This window comes from Bubalus kerabau, chromosome 1, assembly GCF_029407905.1.
Source record: "Bubalus kerabau isolate K-KA32 ecotype Philippines breed swamp buffalo chromosome 1, PCC_UOA_SB_1v2, whole genome shotgun sequence".
Taxonomy (NCBI): Eukaryota; Metazoa; Chordata; class Mammalia; order Artiodactyla; family Bovidae; genus Bubalus; species Bubalus kerabau.
In genome coordinates, this window is record NC_073624.1 from 23,007,266 (window position 1) to 23,033,902 (window position 26,637).

The window sequence follows — 26,637 nt, forward strand, 5'->3', positions numbered from 1 at the left end:
ATACACACTACTGAAGTTTAGACTTTTTCCTCCAATTCTTTGCATTTGTTACTTTTTTTTTTTCTCTAGAAAGCTATAACCCTGATGGACGGTGTTTGGAGGTAAGGGTGTTAAAATGATAAAGTGTTTATAACTGCAGTTTTTAGGAACCTTCAGTACCCAATAACAGAAAACTTCACTAACACACAAACTCAGTGGGTCTTTTGTGGGTGTGTGCCTCTAGAACAGTGTGTGACTCAAACCCAGACTCAGGAGGTACCTGATTTAAGGAATAAATCATTTGATAGGTACAGCGGATCTGAGACGTGACTACATAGAATTGAAACAGACTGCAGTGCTGCAGTGTTTCTCCACTTGGGGGCGCCATCTACTCCCTGGGGGAAGAAATTTGTCTTGCGGCTGCAAAGAGGCCCCCTTCCTCTTTTTCAAAAGACACAGGTAAACAACTAGGACACAGCAGTTGGTGTGGAAAGCCGTCACAGTTAGAAATTCAAAGATGTTAGGGCTACTAACCTTTTCAATAATTTAAAGGAAGTTGTTAACTGAAATGTCATCAACCACCTCACAAGGAGGACTCAGGAGCTGAGAGCACCAAGCATGCCTAGAGCTGAGCTCACACGTGAGCCTGTTCATTCCCCAAAGAATCCCATTTCCTCTGCTCTCAGCTCAGGCCCCTACATTTATTAAATAGCACAAATCCACCTGTACACTTGGCTTTGAGCTTACTATTCAGTGAATGAAGTAAGAAAAAAGACAAAAACATGTGCTCAGATAGAAAAACATACTCCAGTTATACATCTTTCCTTTCAAGGGTAAAAATTTTATTTTTGCGGAACTTGGTACTGCACATTTTCGAAGAGAGTTACATAAGAAAGCAAAATGTTACCCTCCCCTTATCCTAGAAATAAATAAGAAGGGAATAAAATTTCTTTTTTAAATCATGACACTTGGAAGTTTAGCACCAGCATCCAAAATGAACAGAAAAGGAAAAAAAAAAAGCATTTACTATATATTTCAGATTTCTTTGGTTGGGAGGGGTCTCCCCATGTTGTATTAATAATTCTTCTTTCAATTCATATTACCAAAACAGTAAAAACCAGGAAAAAAATATAAACCTAGTGGTTGCTGAAACTGGGGAGGTCGCTCTCTCGTTAATGTGCAGGCATTCCCAGGATCTCAGCTGCTGGAAAAAACGGCTGACGTTTTCCTCGTGTAGTTGTCTGTTTTGTAAGGAAGTGTAGTAAACATTCTAATGTCCACATCTTGGTTATTAATCTTCCACTTTATTGCTTGGACGTTTCTTTGGTGTTCGTAAGGTCGTGGTCTGCTTTTTGCTTTATTTTTTTAATGGTCATTAAGTCACCTGGAAAACGTTCACATCAGATTTATTAAAGAGTGACAAGATGACCAAGGGTTAAAGAATAAAAAGGCAAAACTTACCTGTTTTTTATGTAGTTCAAATAGTTTTAAGATTTTAGAATTAACTTATAGAAACCTTAAAATAACCCAGAACTTGAAATGTTTTAGAAGGACTGCATCCTTTTTATTAGTAAATTTTTAATCATAAGTTTAGATTTTAATGCAAGTAAAACTGTAACATTATGAAACTATAATAATTACAATCTAATAGGTTAGAATTTTGCTACAAGTCTGAATGGAATTCAGTATAGAACAGTCTTGGGTTGGGTTGGGTAATGTCAATGAAATTCCTCATAACAATGCAGTTTCATTTAAGACATTTTCATATAATGTAAATTGCTTTAGTTCTGTTTATGCTAAATAAAATTTTTTAAAATTAAAAAATAATAATAATTTTCAAAAGCTCAAAACAAAATCTTACATGTGTACCTTTTAGAGATTTGTAAGCTGAAACATGAATTTAATGGAAACTTTCTAATAAAACATTTTTATAAACAAGAACACTCAGTGCATAATGGTAAAAATTCTGTAGAATTATAAAAAAAAATTATCATTATGAAGCCTTTTCAAATAAATGATACTATAACATTGATAATTCTTCATAATCATTTTAGTGGTTATACAGTATCTCCTAATACGGATATATCTCAATATTTAACCACTTCTCCAATACAAGATTATAATAGAAATTTTCCCCCTATATTTTGGATTATTTCCTAAGGAACATACCTAGAAATAATGTTACTAAAAGGTTATGGCCAAATGATTAATACATAATCTTGTCAGTTATTTCAAGCAACTCTGAATATAGAATTTATTTCTGTGATAAATTGCCCATGATACCCAGAGATAAACAGAATATTTTCAGCGTAGCACTTGTTTACCTTGTGAAAAGATAATTTAAATCCAAACCTCTGCATATAAAAGCAGATGGCATTTAAAATGTATAAACTTAAAATGATCTTAAAATTTTATGAAATATTAATTTTTTGAAAAAACACTACTACTATAAGCTTAAAACTCTTTTAACTAAAAGCTACTTCCTTATTTATTTCATGAAAAGGGCTTGTAACAACCAAGAAATACTAAAAAATCAAATTCTCAGGACTTATTAGATGAAAAACCCAGAATGAAACCAACTATGGCTTATATAGTCTTTTAAGACTTGCTGAATCAGTCTTTCCAGTATATTTCTACCTATACAAGTACAATTTCCAAGATTTTTAGCAAGAATACAGAAAAAAAAGCAGGAAGCAATAATGAAGAAAAACAAGCTAACTTTATGGAGAGGTTATTCTTCGCCACACCTGGCTTCGGTAGTTCATACATGTGATATCACGTCTGTCTTTGTAATACCCAGACCAGTCAATATCCCTATTTTACCTGCAGCAAACAGAACTGTAGCAGAGGATAAACAAACTGCTCAAGAGCATTCAAGCGAAAGAGGAGTAGATCCTGCACTGGACATGTAAACCCAAGGGCTCTCAAGCACAACACATAAATAATGCTGGCTATCAAAGGGTAATGGGAAGGAAAAAATAATTCCTGTTTGTTCCACAGATCACAGTCCTCTGTTATTAAAATGAAGCCTTGTCAGGTGCATTGGGCTTCCCTGGTGGCTCAGTGAATCCGCCTGTCAAGCAGGAGATGCAGGTTCGATCCCGGGGTTGGGAAGATCCCCTGGAGAACAAAATGGCAACCCACTCCAGTTTCTTGCCTGGGAAACTGCATAGACAGAGGAGCCTGGCAGGCTAGTCCAAAGAGTCTGAAGCCGCAGAGCAAGCACGCAGGCACTTTAAAATTATCAAACTGGCCACTAGGTGTCACAAAAGTAAAACTTTCAAAAAATCTTTCGACGGTGTAAATAGTTGACAACTGTCTATCTAGAAAAATGACTTTGACACTCATTAACTCTGTCTGCACGTTTATGTCTCCAAAACCAAGCGAAATAAGATCAGCTTCAGAGATATTTCACCACCGAAACAACTCTTTCTCAGAATCCTGATGGAGATAAGAGGCTGGCCCAGATGAACTGCAGGATTAGTTTAGACTGCTCTGTGCTACCGCTGAGAAATCAGCGCTGTTTAAAAAGAACATCAGTTCCGCGTGGGCCGCCTACCTGCGGATGGTGAAGGTGCCTAGGGAACCGGCTGTTACTCTGCACTGCTCTGCTCGGGAGCTGGAGCAGGGTTCTCAGATGGTGCTTCACCTGCCTTGGTCTGAAACACACAATAAAACCACAAACCAGAAATGAACCAATTTCCTCAGCAGTGGAGAGTCCAAGACTGAAAGGTCTCACAAGTAGGGATCTTCCTGCCTGCAGAGGTAAATCACTGTGCAAAATCTTAACTACTCTTAAAGTTGGAGTCAAAAATTAGAACCACTGAAGAATGGCTTCCAAACGGCAACTAAATACCAACACTCTTCACAGCTGAGAGTCATAAAAAATATACAGTCACTTTCAACACATGCTGAGAAGCAGGTTCCTCTGTATAAACACTGTCCTTTGTTTGGAGAGCTCTAACCGTTCTGACTAGAGTGCTAATTGGTTGAATGCAAATATTTGGTTTGCGATATGGGCAAGGCATTCTCTCTCTCTCTCACCCTCTCTGTGTATATACATATCTTTATGAAAATGTTATTATACATAAAGATACATATATGATATATATTTTTGGCCTCAGTTTTCAGACTATGAAACCACTCTTAGAAGGAAATACTAAAGGCTGACATGGTCCAGGGTGGTCTGGCAGCATCTCCTCTGACTAGCTGGCCTCACCTCTTTGCCATCCTGTGAAGGAGCGTTAGGGGGACGGGGGCGACGCCGATAGTTATAGGGGCGCTGGTATCCACGGCGAGCAGGTGGCTGGTTTGGACCATTGGCCGCTTGTTGATTCTCCTTATCTTCAGCCTCTCCGACAGCAGGGGCAGGTCGTGGGCGAGGAGGGCCCCTGGCACAGAGAAAAGAGAACATGTGCAATTGGAAAGGGCCTTCAAGAAGAGCAGGTCTTGTCTTTAAAGGTTTAACAAGTCAAGGGGACAAGACTTACTCCTAGAATTAAGCAAAGCTAGAGTGAAAAAGCTGGCTTAAAGCTCAACATTCAGAAAACTAAGATCATGGCATCTGGTCCCATCACTTCATGGGAAATAGACAGGGAAACAGTGTTAGACTTTATTTTGGGGGGGGCTCCAAAATCACTGCAGATGGTGATTGCAGCCATGAAATTAAAAGATACTTACTCCTTGGAAGGAAAGTTATGACCAACTTAGACAGCATATTAAAAAGCAGAAACATTACTTTGCCAACAAAGGTCCATCTAGTCAAGGCTATGGTTTTTCCAGTGGTCATGTATGGATGTGAGAGTTGGACTTGAAGAAAGCTGAGTGCCGAAGAATTGATGCTTTTGAACTGTGGTATTGGAGAAGACTCTTGAGAGTCCCTTGGAATGCAAGGAGGTCCAACCAGTCCATTCTAAAGGAGATCAGTCCTGGGTGTTCATTGGAAGGACTGATGCTAAAGCTGAAACTTCAATACTTTGGCCACCTCATGCGAAGAGTTGACTCATTGGAAAAGACCCTGATGCTGGGAAGGATTGGAAGGAGGAGGAGAAGGAGACTACAGAGGATGAGATGGCTAGATGGCATCACCGACTCGATGGACATGAGTTTGAGTAAACTCCAGGAGTTGGTAATGGACAGGGAGGCCTGGCGTGCTGCGATTCATGGGGTCGCAAAGAGTAGGACACGAGTTCAGAGCAACTGAACTGAACTGAATGTGGCAAATGGAACAAAAGGATGATGAGATAAAAAAAAAATTTTTCAATCATTTTCCTCCTTCATCTGAACACTATTTGCAGTGAACAAACACCTACGGAACATATGCTCTGGTCCTACCAGGCACTGTGGGTGCAAAAATTAAGAGAAGTGCCTGGTATCTGCCCTCTGTGGACAGCCTGCCTTGAAGAGGGGGAGACTAAGGGGATTTGACACAGCAAGAAAACTAACATTAGTCGTTGTGTGCCGAGGCCTGTGCTCTATGCTTTCATGTTAATTATCTCATTTAATTTCAAGGCTAATCCTTTGAGTTTAAGATTTAGAGTGAGAAAACCAAGAGGCTTAAAGGTGAGTATTTGGTTGAACCACATAGGATTGCTGCTTTTATAGGTCAAAAAGGTCGAATATAACCTTCCCAAGGTCACACACAGCTAGAAATTGACAAAATTGGGATCCGCAGGATCTTTTCCCTGTTTTCCTTAAGACATTTTTATGAAGCTTCCTTTATTTCCAAAGTCCTTAGTAGTGAATCATTAGAATGACAGCATCTAAAATTACAAGGAATCTTGTGAGAAAAAAGAATGTAGAATGTTGCCAATCAGGAGAGCTCGAGTAATATCCTTACTCTTCTGTCAATAATCCCATTTTGCCAAACTTCAAGGGGGTATGGACGTCATTTGTGAATGAAGCTCTTCAAGGACAGGGCAAAGGAACAGGGAGCTTACAATATAAAAAGCTTATAATCAATCTTGGGGAGTCTAGCCAATTCGGTTTTCACAAGGGATAAAGCAGAAATAAAACAACACTCCTTTCACTACTCTTAAAATCCTTGGTAGTAGTAATAATCAATTTATCAAGGGCTTACTATATATCAGGCAACATTCTGATTATCTTAAATGCCTTAGAGTACATCTAACCTTACTGACAACTGTGGAATATTCCTTATTGTCCATTTTATAAATCTGGTGACTCTGTCTAAGAGGAGTCCTGAAACTTATGAGAAGGAGATATAGCTACAGATGAGCTGCTAGTCGTAGGGTGGGAATTTAAATACAGACAACTGGATCTGTGGTTAGTTGATTCAGCCCCCACATTAGACTGCTTCATTATCAGAACATTCAGTATGGCAAGTCCCCTATGAGCTGCAAACTTTCAAAGATGCGAATGTGCTTGCCCCCCATCTCCTATTGCTGATGGTCCTTCAGTTCCACCATCTCCCACCTCCTCTCCCTCCTTCAGTCAGTAACTCTTCTTGCCTGGTCACTGGTCACTTCTTGCCAGCCCCTGTGTGCCAGCTGTTGTACTGACTGGACTACTGTACTTTCAAGGTACTGTACTATAAGATTAAAAATTTTGTTTTGTTTTTTAATTAATTTTTTTGTTGAAGGATAATTGCTTTACAGAATTTTGTTGTTTTCTGTCAAACCTCAACACGAATCAGCCATAGGTATACATATATCCCCTCCCTTTTGACCCTCCCTCCCGTCTCCCTCCCCATCCCACCCCTCTAGGTTGATACAGAACCCCTGTTTGAGTTTCCTGAGCCATACAGCTAATTCCTGTTGCCTATCTATTTTACATATGGTAATGTAAGTTTCCATGTCACTCTTTTCATACATCTCACCCTCTCCTCCTCTCTTCCCATGTCCATAAGTCTGTTCTCTATGTCTGTTTCTCCATGCTGCCCCATAAATAAATTGTTTTTTTATGTACACATTATTTGCATGAAAACTATTATAAACCTGTTATAGTATAGTACTGTCTAGCCGATTGTGTTAGGTGGGTACCTAGGCTAACTTTTTACGACTTATGAATGAAGCATGCTGGACTTACAAGCATGCTCTTGGAACAGAACTCATTGGCATGTAGGGGACTTACTGTATCACAAATATGTGCTGGCAGCCAATTCTTCCTCCATTTGTAGAGCTACCACTGAATAACGTATCAGTTAATTTCTGTTGCTCTCATCTCATTAAATATAATGAAATAAAAATTAAGTATGAATTTACATCATGTGAAAGTTATCAGAAACAAAGAATGCTTTGGTAAAGGGATAACTAGAAATTTCAGTTGTTAAGGAACAGGAGAAATGTCACATACCCATCTAAAAATACATATATCGCAGAGCCCCACCAAACCTTGGACGTATGGTCAAAGCAGTCACGTCTTCTCATCACATAATAAATCCAAAACAAACAGAGCTGCAACAAGCCCGACCACCCTACCATCACTGGCAAGTTCTTCAGTTGGTCATTAGTCAGCAGGCAACGTCACCTACCTCCGGTACCTTGCGCGGTAAGTCGGATTCCGATGGACTGGTCCCTGAAGTTGCGCTCCTTCTGGGACCCCATCCTTCATCTCACCAATCTCACCGGCCTGGAGGGAGGCAAGGAGAGCTGAAGTAAGTGTCAGAACACAGGATATGAGAGACACAGCACACAGTTGCATTGAAAAAAATTTTTAAAGGAAAAAATAAAAGGCTTCTTTTCAAAGCTGGGGACTCTCCTATCAGTGAACCATGTACTGATTAAATGTGTGTGACTGATAGGAAAGAAAGACAGACTCAGTCCCACTAGACAGTCTTTTCCTGATCCCAGTGCAACTAAGTTTATTTTACAACATTAAACATGTTAAAATGTCCCATTTGTCTCCTGAAAGAAAACCTTTATTGCAAAAGGAAATGGAATGATATACTACATTAGAGCAATGAGAATTTTCAGTGGGCCTGAGAATTTCAAACTCAGACCTACTCATTCTACAAACAGGGTACCCCTTTGATACAGTAATGGTTTCTACATTCAAAGGTCACCCCACGCCTCTTAACCACACCTTTACCTCTGATTCCTTCTTTTTACAATTTTTTCCTTTTATCTGTTTGCATATTTATTGAAGTATAACAATAAATAATAAAAAATACTTCCTTGAGAAATTTACTTGAAGCTGGGGGATTTAATTCATTATAGAACTTCCAGGGAAAGAAAGAACAAAAAACTAACAAACAAACCAACCCACCCAAAATCTCTGAATTTCTTCATAATACAGACACATCTCAATCTGCTTTTTCGTACTCAAAGGTAATATCCCTTCCTTCTCTATATTTCACTAAGAAAAGAGAACCAATCAAAGAAGAATCTCTATATTCTTTCGCCATCAAATCTACCACCCTACACCTGCTGCTGCTGCTGCTAAGTCGCTTCAGTCATGTCCGACTCTGTGCGACCCCATAGACGGCAGCCCACCAGGCTCCGCCGTCCCTGAGATTCTCCAGGCAAGAACACTGGAGTGGGTTGCCATTTCCTTCTCCAATGCAGGAAAGTGAAAAGTGAAAGTGAAGTTGCTCAGTCCTGCCCGACTCTCAGCGACCCCACGGACTGCAGCCTACCAGGCTCCTCCATCCATGGGATTTTCCAGGCAAGAGTACTGGAGTAGGGTGCCATTGCCTTCTCTGACCCTACACCTACATTTGCTTTTTCTTCTCTCACTCAACTGATTAAGTGGTCCATGCCCACAGACAAAGCCAACCCTCTCTCTGGCCTACGAGGGCACTTAACTCTCAATCCTCCTCTCCTCCATCAGCTCCATCCAGGCATATCAACATGCTGAAATAACATCCATCTTTTCCAACTGTGTTCTTTAAATTATCACAAAATAACAGGGTTGTTGAAAGTATAGACTTGAAACCTCAGACTCCATTTGATTTTGTCAGTTGTCCCAATAATGTCATTTACAATAAAAAGACTCACTTAGAACCATGCCCTGAATTTAGTTGTCTCTTTAACTGGAACAGTTCTCCAATTTTTACTTGGCTTTCATGATCTTGACACTTTCAAATGATACAAGTCAGTTATTTTGCAAAATACTCCTCATTTGGGGTTGTTTAGGATCTCCACATGATTGAACTTACACATCCTTGGAAGGGAAGCCACAACAGAGCTCTGGATTTTTCTCACTGCATCCTGTTGGCCGGCATATGGTGTCAATTCCTACTTAATTCCTACTGTTACTGACAGTGTTCACTCTGAGAAGAACCCCGGGGGAAGTTTACGCTTTTCCCCTTTGCAATGTATGAGGATTTTGTGAAAAAAGTACTTTCAAAAGCCAGTAAATGTTTCATTCTTCATCAAATTCAATATATTGGTTTACATCTGTAAACTTTTATATTTGTTAATGTCTTATATAGAAAACTCCTGGTTTTCTACTTTATTCAATGAGCTGTAATCTGTTACTATCATTACTGGCCAATGGGAGCCCCTGTCCAGCTGGCTTGTGTCCTCTGAATGTGACTCCAGCATTCTTTGAGCACTTCCTTGTTTTCTGGCACAACAAGATGTTCTAGGCTCATATTGTACTTTCTCTGGCCTGGCTCTGAAAGTGGCTGGTTCTCCAAAAGGGCTTCTATTTTTTATTGGAGAATGGTATTCACAAATGAAAAATTGGGGGCCAGACATGCTCAGTGCTATTAAGGTGTCACTGATTTCAGGCCATTTCAGTAGGCAGAAATAATACACTAACATAAATACATACCACACATACATACACCATAAGTTACATGTGTGTGATGTGTGTATATGTATGGCATATTTGATCTGCCCACCAAATGAATTTAGGTTGTTGGTGAAGGAAGGGAGGCCAGGAGAGAATTCAATGTAAAAACATAATCAAATCAAACAAAAACCTTGCCCTGACCCTACATCTTCCACCAGCCATGGCCCCATTTCTCTGAGCTCCTCTACAACATACATACAGAGGTGGAAGACCCCCTCTGCCAGCACAGATACCTCCTCAAAGGGGACTATAATACCTCCTCTTTGCTCTTTCTTGAATTCAGAGACTTTTGTCCTCACATACCACTAACCTCCAAGTTACCAAACCTAACCTAGCCTCAGTCTCCCTTCCTCCCTTCCTCAATAGCACTTAACACAGCACTTCCTTCCAGGACATTCTCTCCCCATCTGCTCCTTCCCATTGTCCTCTACCAGACTCCCTATCTCCCTAATCCTTAACTGCTTAATCCGAAACTCAGTCCTTGGCTCAGTTTTCTACCTATACTCATTTTATCAGTCCCTCTCTCCCTGACCCAGGCCTTCACCTATGTTTTGATGTCTCCACAGGCGCACCTACAGTCTCGTCTACCCTCCAGGCTTCCTTCGGCCTTTGTATTGTACTTGCCATTCCCCCCACCCTTCATGCCTTTCCTGGTGCGTGAACGCCTTGTTCCCTTACCTCTTTCAGGTCACTTTTGAAACATCCCCAAAGACTCTTTCTCCCACCTCATCTAAAATGACATCTTCTTAACTCAAGCCACTCGCTACCTCTTGCCTCTTTTATTTTTCTGCCAAGTTGACTTCTCTCCCCTTGGAGGTGATATTTAATGTGTCCAGAAGATCTCCAAATGCCTTCTGTCTCTCTGCCCAAACCTGGTCTTCCTTTGCAAGGTATCCTTTACTCCTAACACCACACGTTCACTCCATCACCAGATGCTGTCACTTCCTAAACGTGACCACTCCTCACACCTCCGCTGACAGCACTCTTAATTCCTGCCCTGACTGCCCCTCCGCAGGGCAAATGAGGGAGCTGGTCTCCCTAACTCTGCTGCTGCCTCCTGTGGTCCAGCCTCCTTAAACTGTCTGGTGATTTCTCAAATATGTTTCCTCCCCTGTTTAGACCCCTCAACTAGTTTTTCATCACATTGAGGACAGGTCAACAATTCTTATTATGGTCTATAGTAGGCATGCCTAATCTGCCCCGATGCTACCTTAATCTAACCTCTTACCCCTCTATTCACACATAACATCCCAACCACATGAGCCTCCCTTACTTCTCTGAACAAGCAAAGCTGCTGCTTCTTCAGGAACTTCGATTCAAACACACACATGCAGAAACAGAAAGGAACATGTATAAAGGATGAACATTTACTAGAATGACAGAACAGGAGGAGACTGCACAGACCGAGTTTAAACCAAAGTCTACCACCCATGTAACCTTAGGTAAAAGCTGCTAATTCCTTAAACTACTCAAATCCCTTCACTTGTAACAACAACAACAAAAATATGGACACCACTGCCAATTCCATAAAGCTGTAGGGAAAACTAAGAACTGATTTCAAACATCTGTCTCTTGGTGGAGGCCAAACAATGCTGCTCCTTTTCCTCTGTCATATAATTCTCGTCTCGGAGATGACAAACAGTTGATATCAGCTCAGTAACTACCGTGACTTATTTGCCAAATATCGAGAATTACTATCTTTGAAAAAGGGAAGTCATTTGGACACAGCTATATCACGTTATACGACATTCTCGGTACACAGTTCAGTTCAGTTCAGTTCAGTCGCTCAGTTGTGTCCGACTCTCTGTAACCCCATGAATTGCAGCACGCCAGGCCTCCCTGTTCATCACTAACTCCCAGAGTTCACCCAAACTCATGTCTATTGAGTCGGTGATGCCATCCAGCCATCTCATCCTCTGTCGTCCCCTTCTCTTCCTGCCCCCAATCCCTCCCAGCATCAGAGTCTTTTCCAATGAGTCAGCTCTTCGCATCAGGTGGCCAAAGTATTGGAGTTTCAGCTTCAGCATCAGTCCTTCCAAGACAACTGAAATGCAGTTACCAGAATATGCACACATTTTCAAAATTAGTTTTCAGCCTGCTTTTCTGTGAGGCACACAAGAATCCCTTTGCTCTGAACCTCCTATTCCTAAGGGGAAATATACTTTTCTTTCAACCAATATTGAAGATACTCTTCATATTCTCAAAAAAATATGCTACATATATATATGCTAAACATAAAGAAGGATTATTTTAGGAAGGCATTACTGACTCCCTAAAAATAAATGTGTCGTAGTCTCCCGGACTCTTCCTGTCCTCATTTCCTAGAGGCCCAGGGTGCTGCCCTAAAGAAACCTACTATGCCTCATGTACCCAATCTCTCCATATACGTAAGGCTACTGGCTATTTTTAGCACATTTGTCAGGGACAGCTGTTAAAGAGTAGAAGGGAAAAAAAAAAAAAAACAAGAAGCAATGTAGGAAGAACACAGTCATGCATGATAGGATAGGAAAAGGGCAGCAAAGAACAGACTGAACACAATGTTCAGTCAAAACACTCAGTGGACAAACAAAAACCAAGGACACTAAGAGGAAGAAGGTGTAAGCTAGTGGTACCAAAAATGAGGTCCTCTCCCAAGATTTCCAAGTTTCCTGGGAACTGCAAAGTTGGTGAAAGGCTTATTAACTACAGGTCAAGTTCACAATAGTTGTATCAGTATTTTGCAGTAAAAAAAGAAAAAAAGAGATAGTCATCTCCACTTTCATATGAGGTTTTCTTAATCATCAACATTATCTCATCTAAATTAAGAACTTTATAGACACCCTCCATCCTGAGCTGTCACACACTTCAGTCTTTATCTTGGATTTTATCATCACAGCCCCAAGGTGGAGGCAGCTATCCCCATTTAACGGATGGACAAGTTAATCTCACAAGCTCACAGTAAGGAGCAGAGATAAGACTCAAGCCCAGGCCTGACTTCAGAGTTCAGCTCTCAGATACCCTCACCTGTCCCTCCTTTCTGTCTTTCATTTTTTCTATAAACTTGAGACTGTACCTTGTCCACCAGGGTCCCTGGGTATAGGCAAGGCTCAAGGCTCACGTGGTCGTGCTTCTAGAAATGAGACTACAAGGACCGGTCTCGGAAAGCAGACTAGTCTGCTTGGATTAAGTAGCGTCAGCATCGGGAAGCCAAAAGCAAGGTTTGATTTCCGGCCGCTGGTATCGGAAGAGGAGGAGGAAGAGGAGGCAGAGGAAGGACGGAGGGGTGAGGACTGCCGGAGAGAAGTCCCAGGTGCCGGTTTACCTGCATTCTGCTGGGATGGGGGAAGACCCGGGAGCGGCGGTCAAAGGTCTGTCCCACGTGGTAAGGCGGGAAGCGCCGCCGGTACTGGGGGCGGTACTGGGGGCGGCGCGGCTGACTCCGGGCCGCAGAGAACTGCCCGGCAGCGGAGGGGGCCTCCAGTCCTTCACTGCTGCCGCTCCCTTCCTCCTCCTCCTCCCCAGCGTACTAGCGAAGCAAAGAAACAGAGGTTCAGAAGAGGTGTCGGCAGGGAAAGAAGCAAAGAATACCATTTAGACTGAGTATCAACGAAAGAAAAAACAAAATTCTCCCCCAATGGAACGATCCCTTCTAGTATATCGACAAAAATGCATATACCCCGGATCATCAGGTGATGACCTGAGATAAGCTACATTAAGATTAAAGCAGATCCATGCAGATAAAATACCAAGAAGCAGAAAAGCAAGTGCAATTAATCGCTAAAGAATTTAGTTCGCATCTAGTTAGAACTGGTCAGTATCAGTTGACTAACCACCCAAAAAACATTTACACAGTTTAGAATATTTGGCTCCACCAAATGTGTCTCCCCAACACTGGCCATCCACTGGGGCAAAGTAAAGAAAAATATATTTTGTATATTTTGTGGTTGGTCCTAAGTGGTTTGCTTCCTGGACTGGTTGGGTTCTCAAAGTGTGGATGGAGGTCTCTGAAATCCTTCCTAGGGGGTCATCAAGGTCAAACTATTCTCATAAGGCTGGCAGGATGCTGTGTTTTCCCATCTCATTCTCTCCTGAGTTGGGGGCAGGAGAGGGGTTGGATGTGTCACAGAAGCGACAGTGACACACGGTCCCTCACAGCCCCAAGGCAGAAGGAGCTGTAAGAGTCCAGTCTTTTATTAAACCGACATCAGTGATTGGTAAAGACCTAAAGCAACACCACTCTTTTCACTCAATTAAAAAATAGCTTTCATTAAAAAAAAAAAAGTTATTTGTATTTACAAGTAATAGCTTATTTTAAAATAAATTAAATCTTTTAAATTCTGCTTTACTTTCCAATACAATAAATAATAATAGATATAAACATACATAAAAACTCTGGGATCCCATAATGAAGCATATAAATGGGTCCAAAAACCAGAAGGTTCGAGAACCACTGACTTATGGCATACCTCTCTTTGTTTAGCAATAAAGTTTTAATTGCACTTTAATACATAGTAGCAAGTAATAAATACAGTTTCTGAATATAACAACTTTGTTAACACAAGGAACTATTGAATCATTTTATCTTTTTCCTGTATTTAAACTACCATTTCACATACTAACATTTTATATCAAAAAAATATAAGCAAACAGCTAAACATCCCTTAAAGAAATTTTTTATTTCAAATCTTAAAGGGGGATTGCAATGCCAAAGGTAGTCTTAAGTAAAGTAACTATAGTTTTTAAAAAATGAACAAATTTAGAATGAAGAAAATTAAATGACTGATGTTGGGGGTGAGAGTATTTAAGATTTAGAACTCTCCAGAAAACCAAGCCCACACCAGCAACAAAATTCTCAAAGAGGAAAAGCTTCAAGTATAGCCTCAGCTAGTATAATTTCAGAAAATCCAAGTTAACTCTATACTTTATAAAATCTGTATCAGATACAATCTCTAATGATTTAAAGGCATATTAGCATAGAAAATGTTCCCCCAAATAGTGTGACTGAATAAACTGTAAATTTTCTCTTTAGGTTTCTCTGTATCTGAGTTTTCAAATCTTTCATTAAGATTAGTTTTACAAAATAAGAACAATGGCACCACCATTGCCAAACACACTCAGGAAGCTGTCAGGACCTAAAAGACATCACAACAGAAAACCTTCATTTATGTTTATTTTCAGAATTTGGATAATTTTGCTTCTAAACATCACATACATGACTTCAGAATTTCGAGCTGAGGAGAAACGTCTTTGAAGGAAAATTTTTCACTCAAGGCTTTTTACCATTTGTACTTCTGAGTTAACCTAGAAATCAAAACAATTACCACTAGTGTTCCAAGAATCTGGTGAACGTGAAAGAGTTAACACGATGTAGTAAATGCTCTGGTAGCCTGTTCCAACTGTCTCGGACACAGTTTATTATTAAAAATCAAACAGGATAAGCAAAACATGGGTAAGAGAAATACAGGAAGAAAAACAAGATCCAATATGGAATCTGATAAAAAGCAATTTGGGCTGCGTGTTTAAGACGACACAATGAAGAGAGGAAACATTTAGGTAAGCAGAAAAATACTATTCTATCAAAGTGTAGAGATATAAACCATTCTCAATCTGCAAATACTTCATTCTGGTGAGATTTTTTTCAAAAGTTTTCCCTGGGTGATGCACATAGCCACAATCCTGTGTTCACAAAGCATCTTGAGTTTTATTCCAGGGTACCAATCCCTGGTACTAATTCTAGAAACATCAAAAATGACTCATATCTGAGAGGTTCCTCATGACCACAAGTTGGATGCCTCGAGAATATTTTAAACTGAGCCTCCTAAGAAAGCTCCAGCCAGACTTGGCTGTAAACCCTTTCACTTAGATTGGTACCAATCTACGGGACTAAAAGTCCAGAGACTTAATTATTGCTTAACTTTGAAATAATGGGAAATGCTATCTTAAATAAAGCAGCTACATAATTGAGGCAAATCACTTAATATTTCTGTGGCCAGCATTGTCCATCACTTACTCCAGAGCTGTTCCTCACTCTTCCTTGCCAAGGAAAGGCTGACTTTCTTAGAAAGAAACGGGGTCAGTGCCAAGGGATGAACACCAGATGTAAGCCAATCACAGAAATCCCAGGCCCCTTCCCTCTACCCCACCAAGTGGATGTCACATGGTTTGGTTCTGGCCCATAAAGGAGCCAAAAGAAGAGAAAACTTTTTTGACAACCTTGGCATGGCCCAAGTTAAGCCTTCTTGTTACAAGATAATTAAATGGCTGTTACTTGCAGCCAAATACAAACAAACTGATACAACTGCTGAATGGCAAAAATGTCCCATAAGACCAGTGGGGATGAATTCTGAACACAAAAGATTTCCCATCCAAAAAAAATCACTGTGTTTCCAGGAGAAGATACAGCTTTTATGTGCTCCAAATATACACACTTAATTTTAGATGTGCACATTTCTTGGGTCACTGATGATGAAAGAGACAACGTACATTGCGGGGCGGTCCACGGCGCCGGCCGTAGTAGCCGCGTCTGTAGCGGCGCCGGTCAGCAGCATATCGGCTCCCTTCCACTGGAACGCCATCCGGGCCGGTCACATTGGCTGCTTCTGCACCCTGAGAAAGGAAGAAACCAAAGACGGCCTTCGAGTCAGAAAGAAGCCAAACGACCAAAAGCACCGCCTTAGACAGCCAGAGGGTTTAAGACTGGCAGGAGGTACTAGAAGTTCCTACGGGTGACCTCGTTTTAATAAGGTGAGCAAGATGCTTGATGTATTTAAATGTCTACAGCATGACGCCTACACTGACGCAACACTGTTTATCAACTAGGCTGCAATATAAAATAAAAAGTTAAAAAATAATAGATGTATATACAGCTCGCGTGCTTCCACAACCTCTGCTCTCTTGATTCAAGAGCAATATGTATACATATTTATCTTTAAGTAACATAAAACTGGTAAATATAAAGCAACTGGAGCAAAGGAATGCTAGACCAGGACGAATATTCTTCACTGGAAATAACTGAGATACTTCCTAGAAAATACTGAAACCTGTTACTCTGTGAGGTACCAAGAGAATCCACTCGTGGGCTCACGTGGTCTGTCCAGCACTGAGCTAGTGAGAGAGAAATTCCTCCCAGTGTGGCAGTGGCTGGAATGAAGGGCTGTTGACTCAGCTCCTCCTTTCACATACAGTGTCCACAAAAGTAGTCCCTCTTTAAATCTTATTGTTGAAACAGACATAGCCTGCAAATTCTCTATGGACAAGCAGATAAAGTAATGCTTCAGAAATATAAAAAGTTCAGGCAAAGGAGATTCAAAAGAGTGAAACCCCACTCTTATGTCCATTTGTATAACCTCACATGCTGAAAATACACAGAGGTAAAATTAACCTGGCTAGACAAAATTTTAATAGTTGGATGGGACATTAGGGATTGTTACATGTCTGCATTTGCTGGTAGGTAACTTGGAACTCTGAAAGATCTGCAAGATACTCTGGGATCACATTGGTAAAGATCACTTAAATTTTTATATGAGATGAAGTAAAGTGTTTCTCTTTTAAAACAGGAAGACAGTTTGAGAGTTGCTAAGAATAAGAACAACAGAATGAATGGTGTGTATATCAGAAGAGCAATCATCTGGGAGTCAACTAGTCAGCTTACAATTAATAAATAAAGCATAAAAGACATTACTAATATTAGAATTAAACATATCACAGCATTAAAAACCTGTCGATGCACATCAAAATGATCCTTTTAGCTTCCTGGGTTAGTCTTCATGTGAAGATAGCGGTTATACAGTCTGTCAAGATGCCTCTGGCTTTTCAAAACCCAAGCCAAAGAGAAAACATAATGATTATATTTGATTTTATTCTTAAAACAAAAGTATCTTTCACCCCAAAACAGCTTTTATCAATTTTTAATACTATAAAACTACCTTAATTCTTAAAATTTTATTTATGTATTTATTTTTGGCTGCCTTGGATCTTCATCTCTGTGCATGAGCTTTCTCTAGTTGGAGCAAGCAGCGGCTAAGCTCTAGTTGTACACGGGCTTCTCACTGCTGTGGCTTCTCTTGCTGCAGGGCATGGGCTCTAGGAGGGTGTGCAGTTTCGGCTCCAGGGCTCTAGAGCACAGGCTCAATAGCTGTGGTGCACAGGTTCAGTTTCTCTGCGGCATATGTGATCTTCCCAGATCAGAGATTGAACCCATGTCTCCTGCACTGGTAGGTGGATTCTTTAGCACCAAGCCACCAGGAAAGCCCTGTTTTAATTTTAAATTTCACTTGAAAATACATTTAGTACCAAAATAAGATTTGTCATTTTAAATCTTCAGAAATTAGCTTTTCCTTCCATGATTAAATAGTGTTCATCATTTATTAAAATGGAAATTAAAATATCCTTTTATACTGCATCAAACAATGCATATGTTAGTCAATAATCAGAAACACTTTTACTTAAAGAATTGCTTCTTTCTGTCATAGTAAAAATCCAAAGTACTGTTAACTCATAAAGGACAGAGAGACCATTTACTAAGCAAGAAAATATTGCCAGCACCCTGGATACCCAACCACAATCTCCTCTCACCTTCTCTCCTTCAACCACATCAAACTCTACGGTTTCTCCATCTCCTACACTGCGCAGGTATTTCCGTGGGTTATTTTTCTTGATGGCAGTCTGTCAAGATTAAAAAAAAATTCTGAATGAAGTATAGGTCAAAGTTGGCCACAGAGTTCATCCCTTTCAAGTTTACTGGCTCTACTGAAGAAATCGTTGATCTAATGTTGTTGTTTAGTCGCTAAGTCGTGTCCGACTCTGCGATCTCATGAACTGCAGCGCACAACGCTCCTCTGTCCATGGTGTTTCCCAGGAAAGAATACTGGAGTGGGTAGTGGTTTCCTCCTCTAGGCACCTTCCTGACCCAGGGATGGAACCTGTGTCTCCTGCATGGGCAGGCATGTTCTTTACCATTATTCTATTCTATTCTCCCAACTAACCTGCATCTCCAAAACAAGAACAACAAAACAAAAAACACTATACAACTATGTTCCACATTACTTTCTTGATTTCATGTTATCCTTCAAAATTCATCTTGGTAGGTGGGTTAAATAGAAACTGCAGTTATTCTGATGAACTAATCGTGATACTGGATGGATGCGTTTCCTCACACTATGAAGTGTCTTGGGTCAGACTCTTTTTCCATCATTATGGAGGCTGTGGGATGGGGGACGCCTCCATAAAATCTTACACATGCACATAAACACAGAAATATGGGGATAGAGATTTCAGTGGATAAGAGAAACTGCTAACCTCCAAAGAAATTTTAAAAATCCAAGGGGGGATAAATATTTCTGACAATATATGAAAATACCTCAAGAACAAAACACTGCTGACAACCTTCTCTCCCATTTTACAGATGAGGAAACCAATTGGAGGCTGATAAGTGATTTATCTGAGTTTATAAAAATACAGCCTGGGGGAAGGAGGAAGGTGGGTGGGGGAAGTGTATACCCCTGTACTATAATTGTGTGATATTTATTCAAATTTTTCTCATCACATCATTCACATGTCAGCTCATCCCTACGCGCTCCCTGATAAATAACATTGAAAGGTTAATGACATTATCCTGCAGTGAACATGGGCACCTAAATACCTGCTTATGAACAGGCTTCTCTTTTTCAATCAATGGAGGGAAGAAAATAATTCCTGAATTCCATTTCGTCGGCTGGTATCTCTAAACAGTTAAAGGGGCTCTGGGTTTCTGTGGAACTAGGTCAGCCTTATTTTATAAAGCGATTAGGCATGTGTAATCTAGCCCTTCCCTTACTCTGAGTAGGAGGGAGGGAAAAAAAAAAAAGAATGAGCCAGTAGGGCAGAGACCTCACCCACAGAGGAAAAAGGCAGTTCAGGACAGGATATACACGCAGGCCGCCTGAACATTCAGCCAGTCCAAAAACAGCCCCTCCCTACCGGCTCGTTCCCTTTTTCCTGTTAAACTGGGCAAGCCTCAGCACACCGAGGTGACTCACCACCCAGCCTCACGGGGGGCTGGAATCAGGTCACACACTCACAGGCCAATGAGGCTGGCCACTGGCACAGAAACTTGTGAGGTCCCTTTACGCCATCAGTCACCAGAAGGCAGAGTTCTTACCCCCAAAATCTCTATTACCCGCTAGGTGTTATAAGCAACACTCCCTTCTAGTCTGTTCTGACTTTAAAAGTCACTGTGTCTGAACAAAGTAATCCACTCCAGTTACCCAGGCACAACTGGAATATAACTGATAGAAACCACAACAGGATTGCTCCTTCTGAGATAGCACTCTCTCCAGTCACCAAACTCTACCCCACGGTGCAGAGGATCCTAAACAGCAGGAAAACACAGAAAACCAGACGCTTGACAGAGCCCTGGAGGTGAACTGTTGGTACCTGTCTCTGTACTTCTCTGTTTGATTCACTAAGAACCACACATATATGAGACAATTCACTGAAAACTAACCATACAAAAAGAAAACTAAGTGCACGTAATGCTTTTAATCTCTTTTGCCAAGAAAGTCCAGGATACAGAATAACATCCTAGGTTAATAATGTAGAAAAAGACTGAGCTTCCTATACAGAGAAGTCCATGTTTTCCGTATTTTACACTTTTTCTGCATCTCCTTGACTACAGGGGACTACAGGCCTATTTGATCTGGACATGTGCTAAGCAGGACAGAGGAGGGGACTAGCCTGGGAGCTGGAGTCTCCTTATATCTTAGATGTTGCTTGTGCTCAGTCACTAAGTCGTGTCCAACTCTTCTGTACCCCACGGACCGTAATCCACCAGGCTCCTCTGCTCATGGGATTTCCCAGGCAAGAATACTGAAGTGGGTTGCCATTTCCTTCTCCAACGGATCGTCCCCACCCAGGGATTGAACCCGAGTCTCTTGCATTGGCAGTTCGATTCTTTACCCCTGAGCCTCCTGGAAAGCCCCCATGTCTTGGATACACACACTTCAGCCATCTGCTTCGCTGAGCTATTTACCCAAGTTCAAGTTGCTCTGATGGAGCGGAATTTAACCAGTATCCACCCAGGCGAAGGTAAGTTGGGGCCCAGCCAAACACAAGGAGGAAACACAGTCAGGAGCACAGGCTGCTAAGATGGAAATAGAAGTGCTTTAGCTGAAGACTCGAAAGCTCTAAAAATTAGCACGTGGTCTGATTATTACTTCATTAAGCTCAAAAAATAAAACTGTCTGAAAACAGTTAATGTGATGGACGAGAGGAGCTTAAGTGCTAATCTTAAAATGTGGAACTGGGCCCTCTTGCCAAAATAAAACCCCAGAAGGAGTTTCGAGCAGAACAGCAACGTGCAGGGCTTCACTTTGGGAAAGGGATAATAATAGCATATTACAGACTCCCGTCTCCTCAGAGAGCAAACATCACAGTTATTGTCCCTCTTACCTGATGTACAAATACATCTTCTTTGGTGTCATTTCTGTTGGAAGACAAAAAGCTCACAGTTAGAAGAACTAGGTAAGTGGGAAAACTTAAAACAGTTTAGAGCCTAGGACTTCAAAACACAACATAGATGTCTGTCTGTCCTCGAAACTCAGATGCCTCAAGTCAGTCCTCCTTAAAAACTTCTAAACCCAAAAGGGACCCACCTTAGTCCTCCACATGACAATGCTGCCTGGCTTCATGCACACAGAGTCAACCTACCAAAACACCCGTTTCCTCTCATCTCTCTAAATCACATGATGTGTAACCAGAGCCCGAGGTTTCCCTCCCAGCGAAAGCAAAGCAAGACAGTTAAAAGGACAGGACACAGCTGTGAACTAGGCTCCCCTTACACTGAAACCTAAAACAACCCCCCCTCCACCACCACCCTACTCTAAATCCCTACCCCACCCCCACTGCCCACCAAAACATACAAGGAAGAAATTAGAGGAATTTTTTTTTTAAGAAGGTGGGGTCCTAGCTAGGAGGGCTAGAGAAAATGATGGTATCATATAAAAACATCAGAACACCCTCACCGCTTGCAGCTGTGTTCTCATTCCTATATGGTTAGAAGTTACCATGGTTTAAAGAAAACACTGTGGTTTCTACACAGGACTTGGACCAGACCTGGGTTACAGATCCAGCTCAATTACTCACTAGTTGTGTGACCTGAGGAAAGTTGCTTAACCAGTCTAGGATTCCACTCCTCCATCTGTGAAATTGTGGATACCCACTCAATTATCTTAAGGCCCTTCCCCTTTCTCTATTGTCCCCACTGCCACGGCTTTTTCTTTTAATGACTAGATCATATAAAATAAGTTATTTATCCATGTTTTAGAAATGCATTGCAATTAATGTTTAATGATCAGCAGTTTAGAAATGAGAGTATTTACATGGCTCGGAAATCTGAAAACTTACACAAGCCATTAATAAAGTATGGGAAAAGACACCAACAATAGGTTCCACAGCATGAGGACATATTTAAGTAAAACATGCAGAGATACACACACATACCGATTTATAAATCCATATCCATTTCTGACGTTGAACCATTTGACAGTGCCAAGGACTTTGGTGGCTAAAATAGGATTAAGCAGATAAATTAGTATCTGACCTACAAAGAGATAAAGCTCATACCACTAAGGTCTTGATAGCATTATTTAAAGCTTAAATATACCTGAGGAAACCATTAAAAGCTTAACTTCAGAGTTTATCGAGAGAAGAAAATGGAGGAAATGAAGTTGTCACAGGTTGTCACAGGGAACTACTCTTCAGAAGACTAAACCTTTCTTCCTTGGGAAATGTCTCAGTGAAGTCCTGAGATAAGGTGTTGTCCTAAGTCTATATGATTCTGTAGTGATTAAAATTGAGAAACACTGTTTAAGGGGAGAAAAATGAAAACATGCTCTTTAAAGTTTTACAGCAGAAAAGTGTTCTAAGTGCTGAACGCAGCTCTTGATGAAAGTGACTATAGACACATGAACAAGGTGAGCCCTGAGACCTGACACATCGCTTTCACACTTTGAAACTGTCGGCAAACTCCACATAGTGAAAGAGTAGCTCCTTGTTAATAGCTGATCTACAGAGACCTGAAGAAACTTGTCTTGATGCCAGATGGGGGCCCATCAGAGGAGTCCAGAGTAATAATAGAAGTGAGGCGGGCTCAGGCCAGTTCTGTTCTTACCACCCCGAGACATGATGCAACAGGCCTTTTCAAACCTGCGATGAATTTGGGATTCTGTTTCATTGTTTATCCTGCTCTCTTCATTTGGTGGGAATCAAACCAAACTGATTTTGGTTTCTCCTATAAACCAAATTCTTATCAGCATTTTCTTATAACCCTCCCAATGTGATTGCTGACTCGACTTGCCCTTGTGACAGGACCATTTCTGTACAAGGTACGATCTTAACAGAACTCAGGAGAAGAAATCTAAACCAATAGTATGGTCATGGAACTTGTACTTCACAGATTTATGTTTATGTTAGCCATTTATGATTTTAGATGACTCCTCTGAATCAACTGTGAATACCAAATCCAGTACTTCTATGAAATGCCCAGGTCTAAATTCAGGAAAAGCATAAAGCAATTATCAAAACTCAGTGAGACAAGAAATGTGGCAATAGAGTATCTTTAAAAAGAAAAAAGCTTAGGAGAGAATAAAAGTAACAACTAACCATGAGATACAACATTTTTAATTTCCAAGGAAAAATAATAAAGATTCAGCTTTTAAATTCAAGAAGAAAACAGTAATTAGGGCTTACTCTGCTGTGGGCAGGGTTAGTTCTGAGTTTTGCTAAATGCATATGCTTGGGGAAGTAGTTTATTTAGCTCTCTTTGTAAAAAGAAAACACAAACAAAAAACTCTTTCTGCCTTCAAAGTCATTTGGCCCACCATTTACTGAGCAATCTCCACTTTTTATGCCAACTAAGGAAAATCTTTCTCCAATAAAGAGACTAAACTATTAATACCTTCAGTTTCAGGGCATTTGAATTACAGCAACAGGGCAAAGAGGAAAAAAAAATATTTTAGATCTAAATGTACACAGAAGACTGGTTTTGATCAATCATATGCTTTTAAATCTCACATTATTTCAAATGATATGCTTTTTGTCTCATTTGCCCCAAAATTAATGAATTAGAAAAACAAGGAAAATATAAAGGTAGGAACTCTTTTTATTCATTTTCATATAGTTAATGTCTACAGGCACTGTCAAAGGCATAATTGCGATTAGAAAAGCAACACTAATAAAGAGAAAGATGAAAGTGATTTTCAAGGATAACTTCAATCCAGGTGGAAGGTTATTTTTATTCCCACTTTAGTTTTTAAAAATTTCCCAATTTCACCAATGTTTCCAGTGACCTCACAAGGCCAAACACAGTCATCCATTCTTCTTGTTTTAAAGCCCATAAACTCACTTCACATACACAGAGCTGGATGGGGAAAGGAGGAAGACCAACAAGCTTCCATGAGGTTCATTAAGAGTGAAGTTTTCCTTCAGTCATGTCAACTACTTCCCTGGCCTGTGGCTGGCTATACGCTGAAGTTTGGAACCATTTCTAAGAACTAGAATGCAAGAATCCCAAACCAGAATTCCATTTCAGTCAGCACTGCACCTGGCACATTGTAGGCGCCATGTGTCCGTCTGGCTAAGGACAGGAGATGGCAGAACACACTGGACAGAGAGTGTTGAAATGTCAGGCAGAAGGCTGTCGTTGTTGTGATTTGGGAGTGACAGTGCAAAGACCCAAGACCTACAACCTCACCACCAGGGATGTGCTGGGACTGTCAGAGCAGTTGGTGGCTGAGTAATTTATCTAGTTCCTTCATCTTTAAAGATATCTACTGCAGTCTAAAATTCAGTTTAGATTCAAGAAAGATACAGGGATCCAGTGAAAAACTGAGAAATTTCCTTTATAAGAAGATAAATCAAATTAAGAACATATCCTAACACTGCTTCAGATAAACCAAGGCTGTCTCTCTTGACATTTGGCATGGGAAGTATTCCAAGAAACACTTGTTGAAAACAATATCACAGTACAACCTGGACTAGACTGGAGCAACTTTTAGCCTAGAGAAATGAAGGCTATTTTGTTTCTTAACCTGCACATGTTACATTTAGCAGCTCGTTTGACAGTAACTGAGTAAAATCTAACCCTAAAAAAAAAAAAAAAAAAAGAACACAGGCCTCTCAAGGCAGGAAAAATGGGATCCTATTAAACTTTCTTCACATGATTCCTCCAAGTTTCTGCCTATAAAATTTTCTTCCTAGAAAATTGGGCAGGCAAGGCTCACAGAAACCAAACATGCCCCATGCAAAATACTGAAAATTTCTCAGAAGCATCTTACACCATCTCTTAACTTTCCCTGGTTTAAAAAAAAAAGAGGGAATGAGATATACAGCACACACCCTTTAGAGACCTTATTCCCCACCCACTGCCTAGGCCTCACACAGGGCGTTAACGTTACTGAATGAGAGGACGATGAGATCCGTGACAAAACCAACAATGACTACAGACATCCTTTGTAACGTTCTGCCCCCGGGACCTGAACATCTCCTCTTCCGATTCCCCTTCCTAAGTTACAAGTCCCCAAGATAACGAGGCTGCGAACTAACGTCATCCCCTCACTTCCGACCAAGTTTTTTCAGCTGCTGCACCAAGCGCTTTCCCACAATCCGGGAAGACAAGAGTGGTAAACACCAAGTCTTTCTTGCAGCAGCGGGCAGAGCGAGGGAGGAGGACGCGGGACCGAGACCCAAGTTTCCCCGGAGAGGGATTGCAACACCCCTCCGCCAGCATGTGGCCGACAGAAGCCTGGCCTCGTTCCCGTGCCCCCGTGAGAAGGGCGTCTGGGACGGACACCTGAGCCTTCCCAGCAAGAAGCCTTTCCACCACCACCAACTCCCCCACCCTTGCCCTGTCTCCTCCAAGCGCCTTCCTCTTCCCTCCAAGGAAATGCTCTCCTCGCCCAGAACCTAAGCGAGGACTCCAAAGTTCCCGTGCCACGTGGGTGCCTGTCCCATCCCTACATCCACTTCCATCCCACCCTGGATCCTCTCTCCCGACTGCCGCTTCTTTCCGCTCCGCACCCGGGGATGCGTCGCCACGGGACTGCGCGACAGCGCCCTCCTAGGGTACCCCCAGTTAAGACCCCCAACTTGCGAACCCAGGGGCGCTCGGGCGGCCGGGAGCGCCGCGCCCTGGTCCGGCAGCTCCTGCGGGATGGGCGGCCGCCCGTCCCGGGGTGGGGGAGAACCCCACGTCCCCGGGGACCCCGCTCCATCCCGCCCAGACAGGCGGCTGGAGTTGCCCACACGTGCTCGGCGGCCCCGGCCCCAGCCCCAGCCCGGAGCGGCACCCCCATCCTCCCCGCCTGACTCACCGAGAACTTTCTTCTCCGCGTCCTCGCTGCCCACGGCGGCCGAAGAGGCGGGGGCCGCGGTGCCCGGGGCCGCGTCCCCACCGGGGTTGCCCGAGACCAGGGCGGCCGGGGCAGGGGCCGGGGTAGCGCCGCCGCCCGCCGGGCTCTTGGGCGCAGGGTCCTGGGGGGCCGCCTCCGCCGGAGCCTGCGGGAGGGCGGCGGCGGTGGTGATGGGGGCGCTGCTGCTGGGAGCGGCGGAGGCGGTGCTGGTGGTGCTGGTGGCCTCGCTCGCCTCGCTCATGCCGCCTCCTCCGCTGTCCCTCGGGCACCTCGGTGGCGGTTGGTCGGCGGTTGGCGCGGCTGGAGGGCGCGGCGGCCGGGGGCTCGCTCTCCCGGAGGCCGGGCTGGGTGGGGGTGTCTCGCGGCGGGAGGCGGCTCGCGCTCTTGGGCTGCGCGCTCGCTCCGGTGCTCCGCGCTCGGTCTTACTGCCCCAAAAATGGCCCCGCACGAGTTCTTCTAGGCGGCGCGCGGGCCCGGGGAGGGGAAAGGGTGGGGAGGGTTGGCTCCGGAGTTGGGGCATCGACTTCATTAGCAT

General features: G+C 42.2%; 1 protein-coding gene across 3 annotated transcripts; it reads right to left on the reverse strand.

Annotated features, from left to right (window-relative positions):
* Positions 1-799: 799 nt before the first annotated feature.
* Positions 800-26,637, reverse strand: YBX3 (Y-box binding protein 3). Of its 3 annotated transcripts, XM_055570287.1 has the most exons (10): positions 26,064-26,637; positions 22,195-22,258; positions 21,145-21,178; positions 18,292-18,381; positions 16,201-16,323; positions 13,040-13,243; positions 7,472-7,569; positions 4,199-4,370; positions 3,539-3,638; positions 800-1,363 (listed from the first exon to the last, which is right to left on the reverse strand). In XM_055570287.1, exons 1-9 carry the CDS (start codon positions 26,635-26,637, stop codon positions 3,573-3,575), a joined length of 1,425 nt encoding a protein of 474 aa, XP_055426262.1. In that variant the 3' UTR covers positions 800-1,363; positions 3,539-3,572. The 3 variants fall into 3 exon arrangements, with proteins under 3 accessions (XP_055426262.1, XP_055426274.1, XP_055426270.1); XM_055570299.1 differs by lacking the exon at positions 13,040-13,243; XM_055570295.1 differs by lacking the exon at positions 3,539-3,638.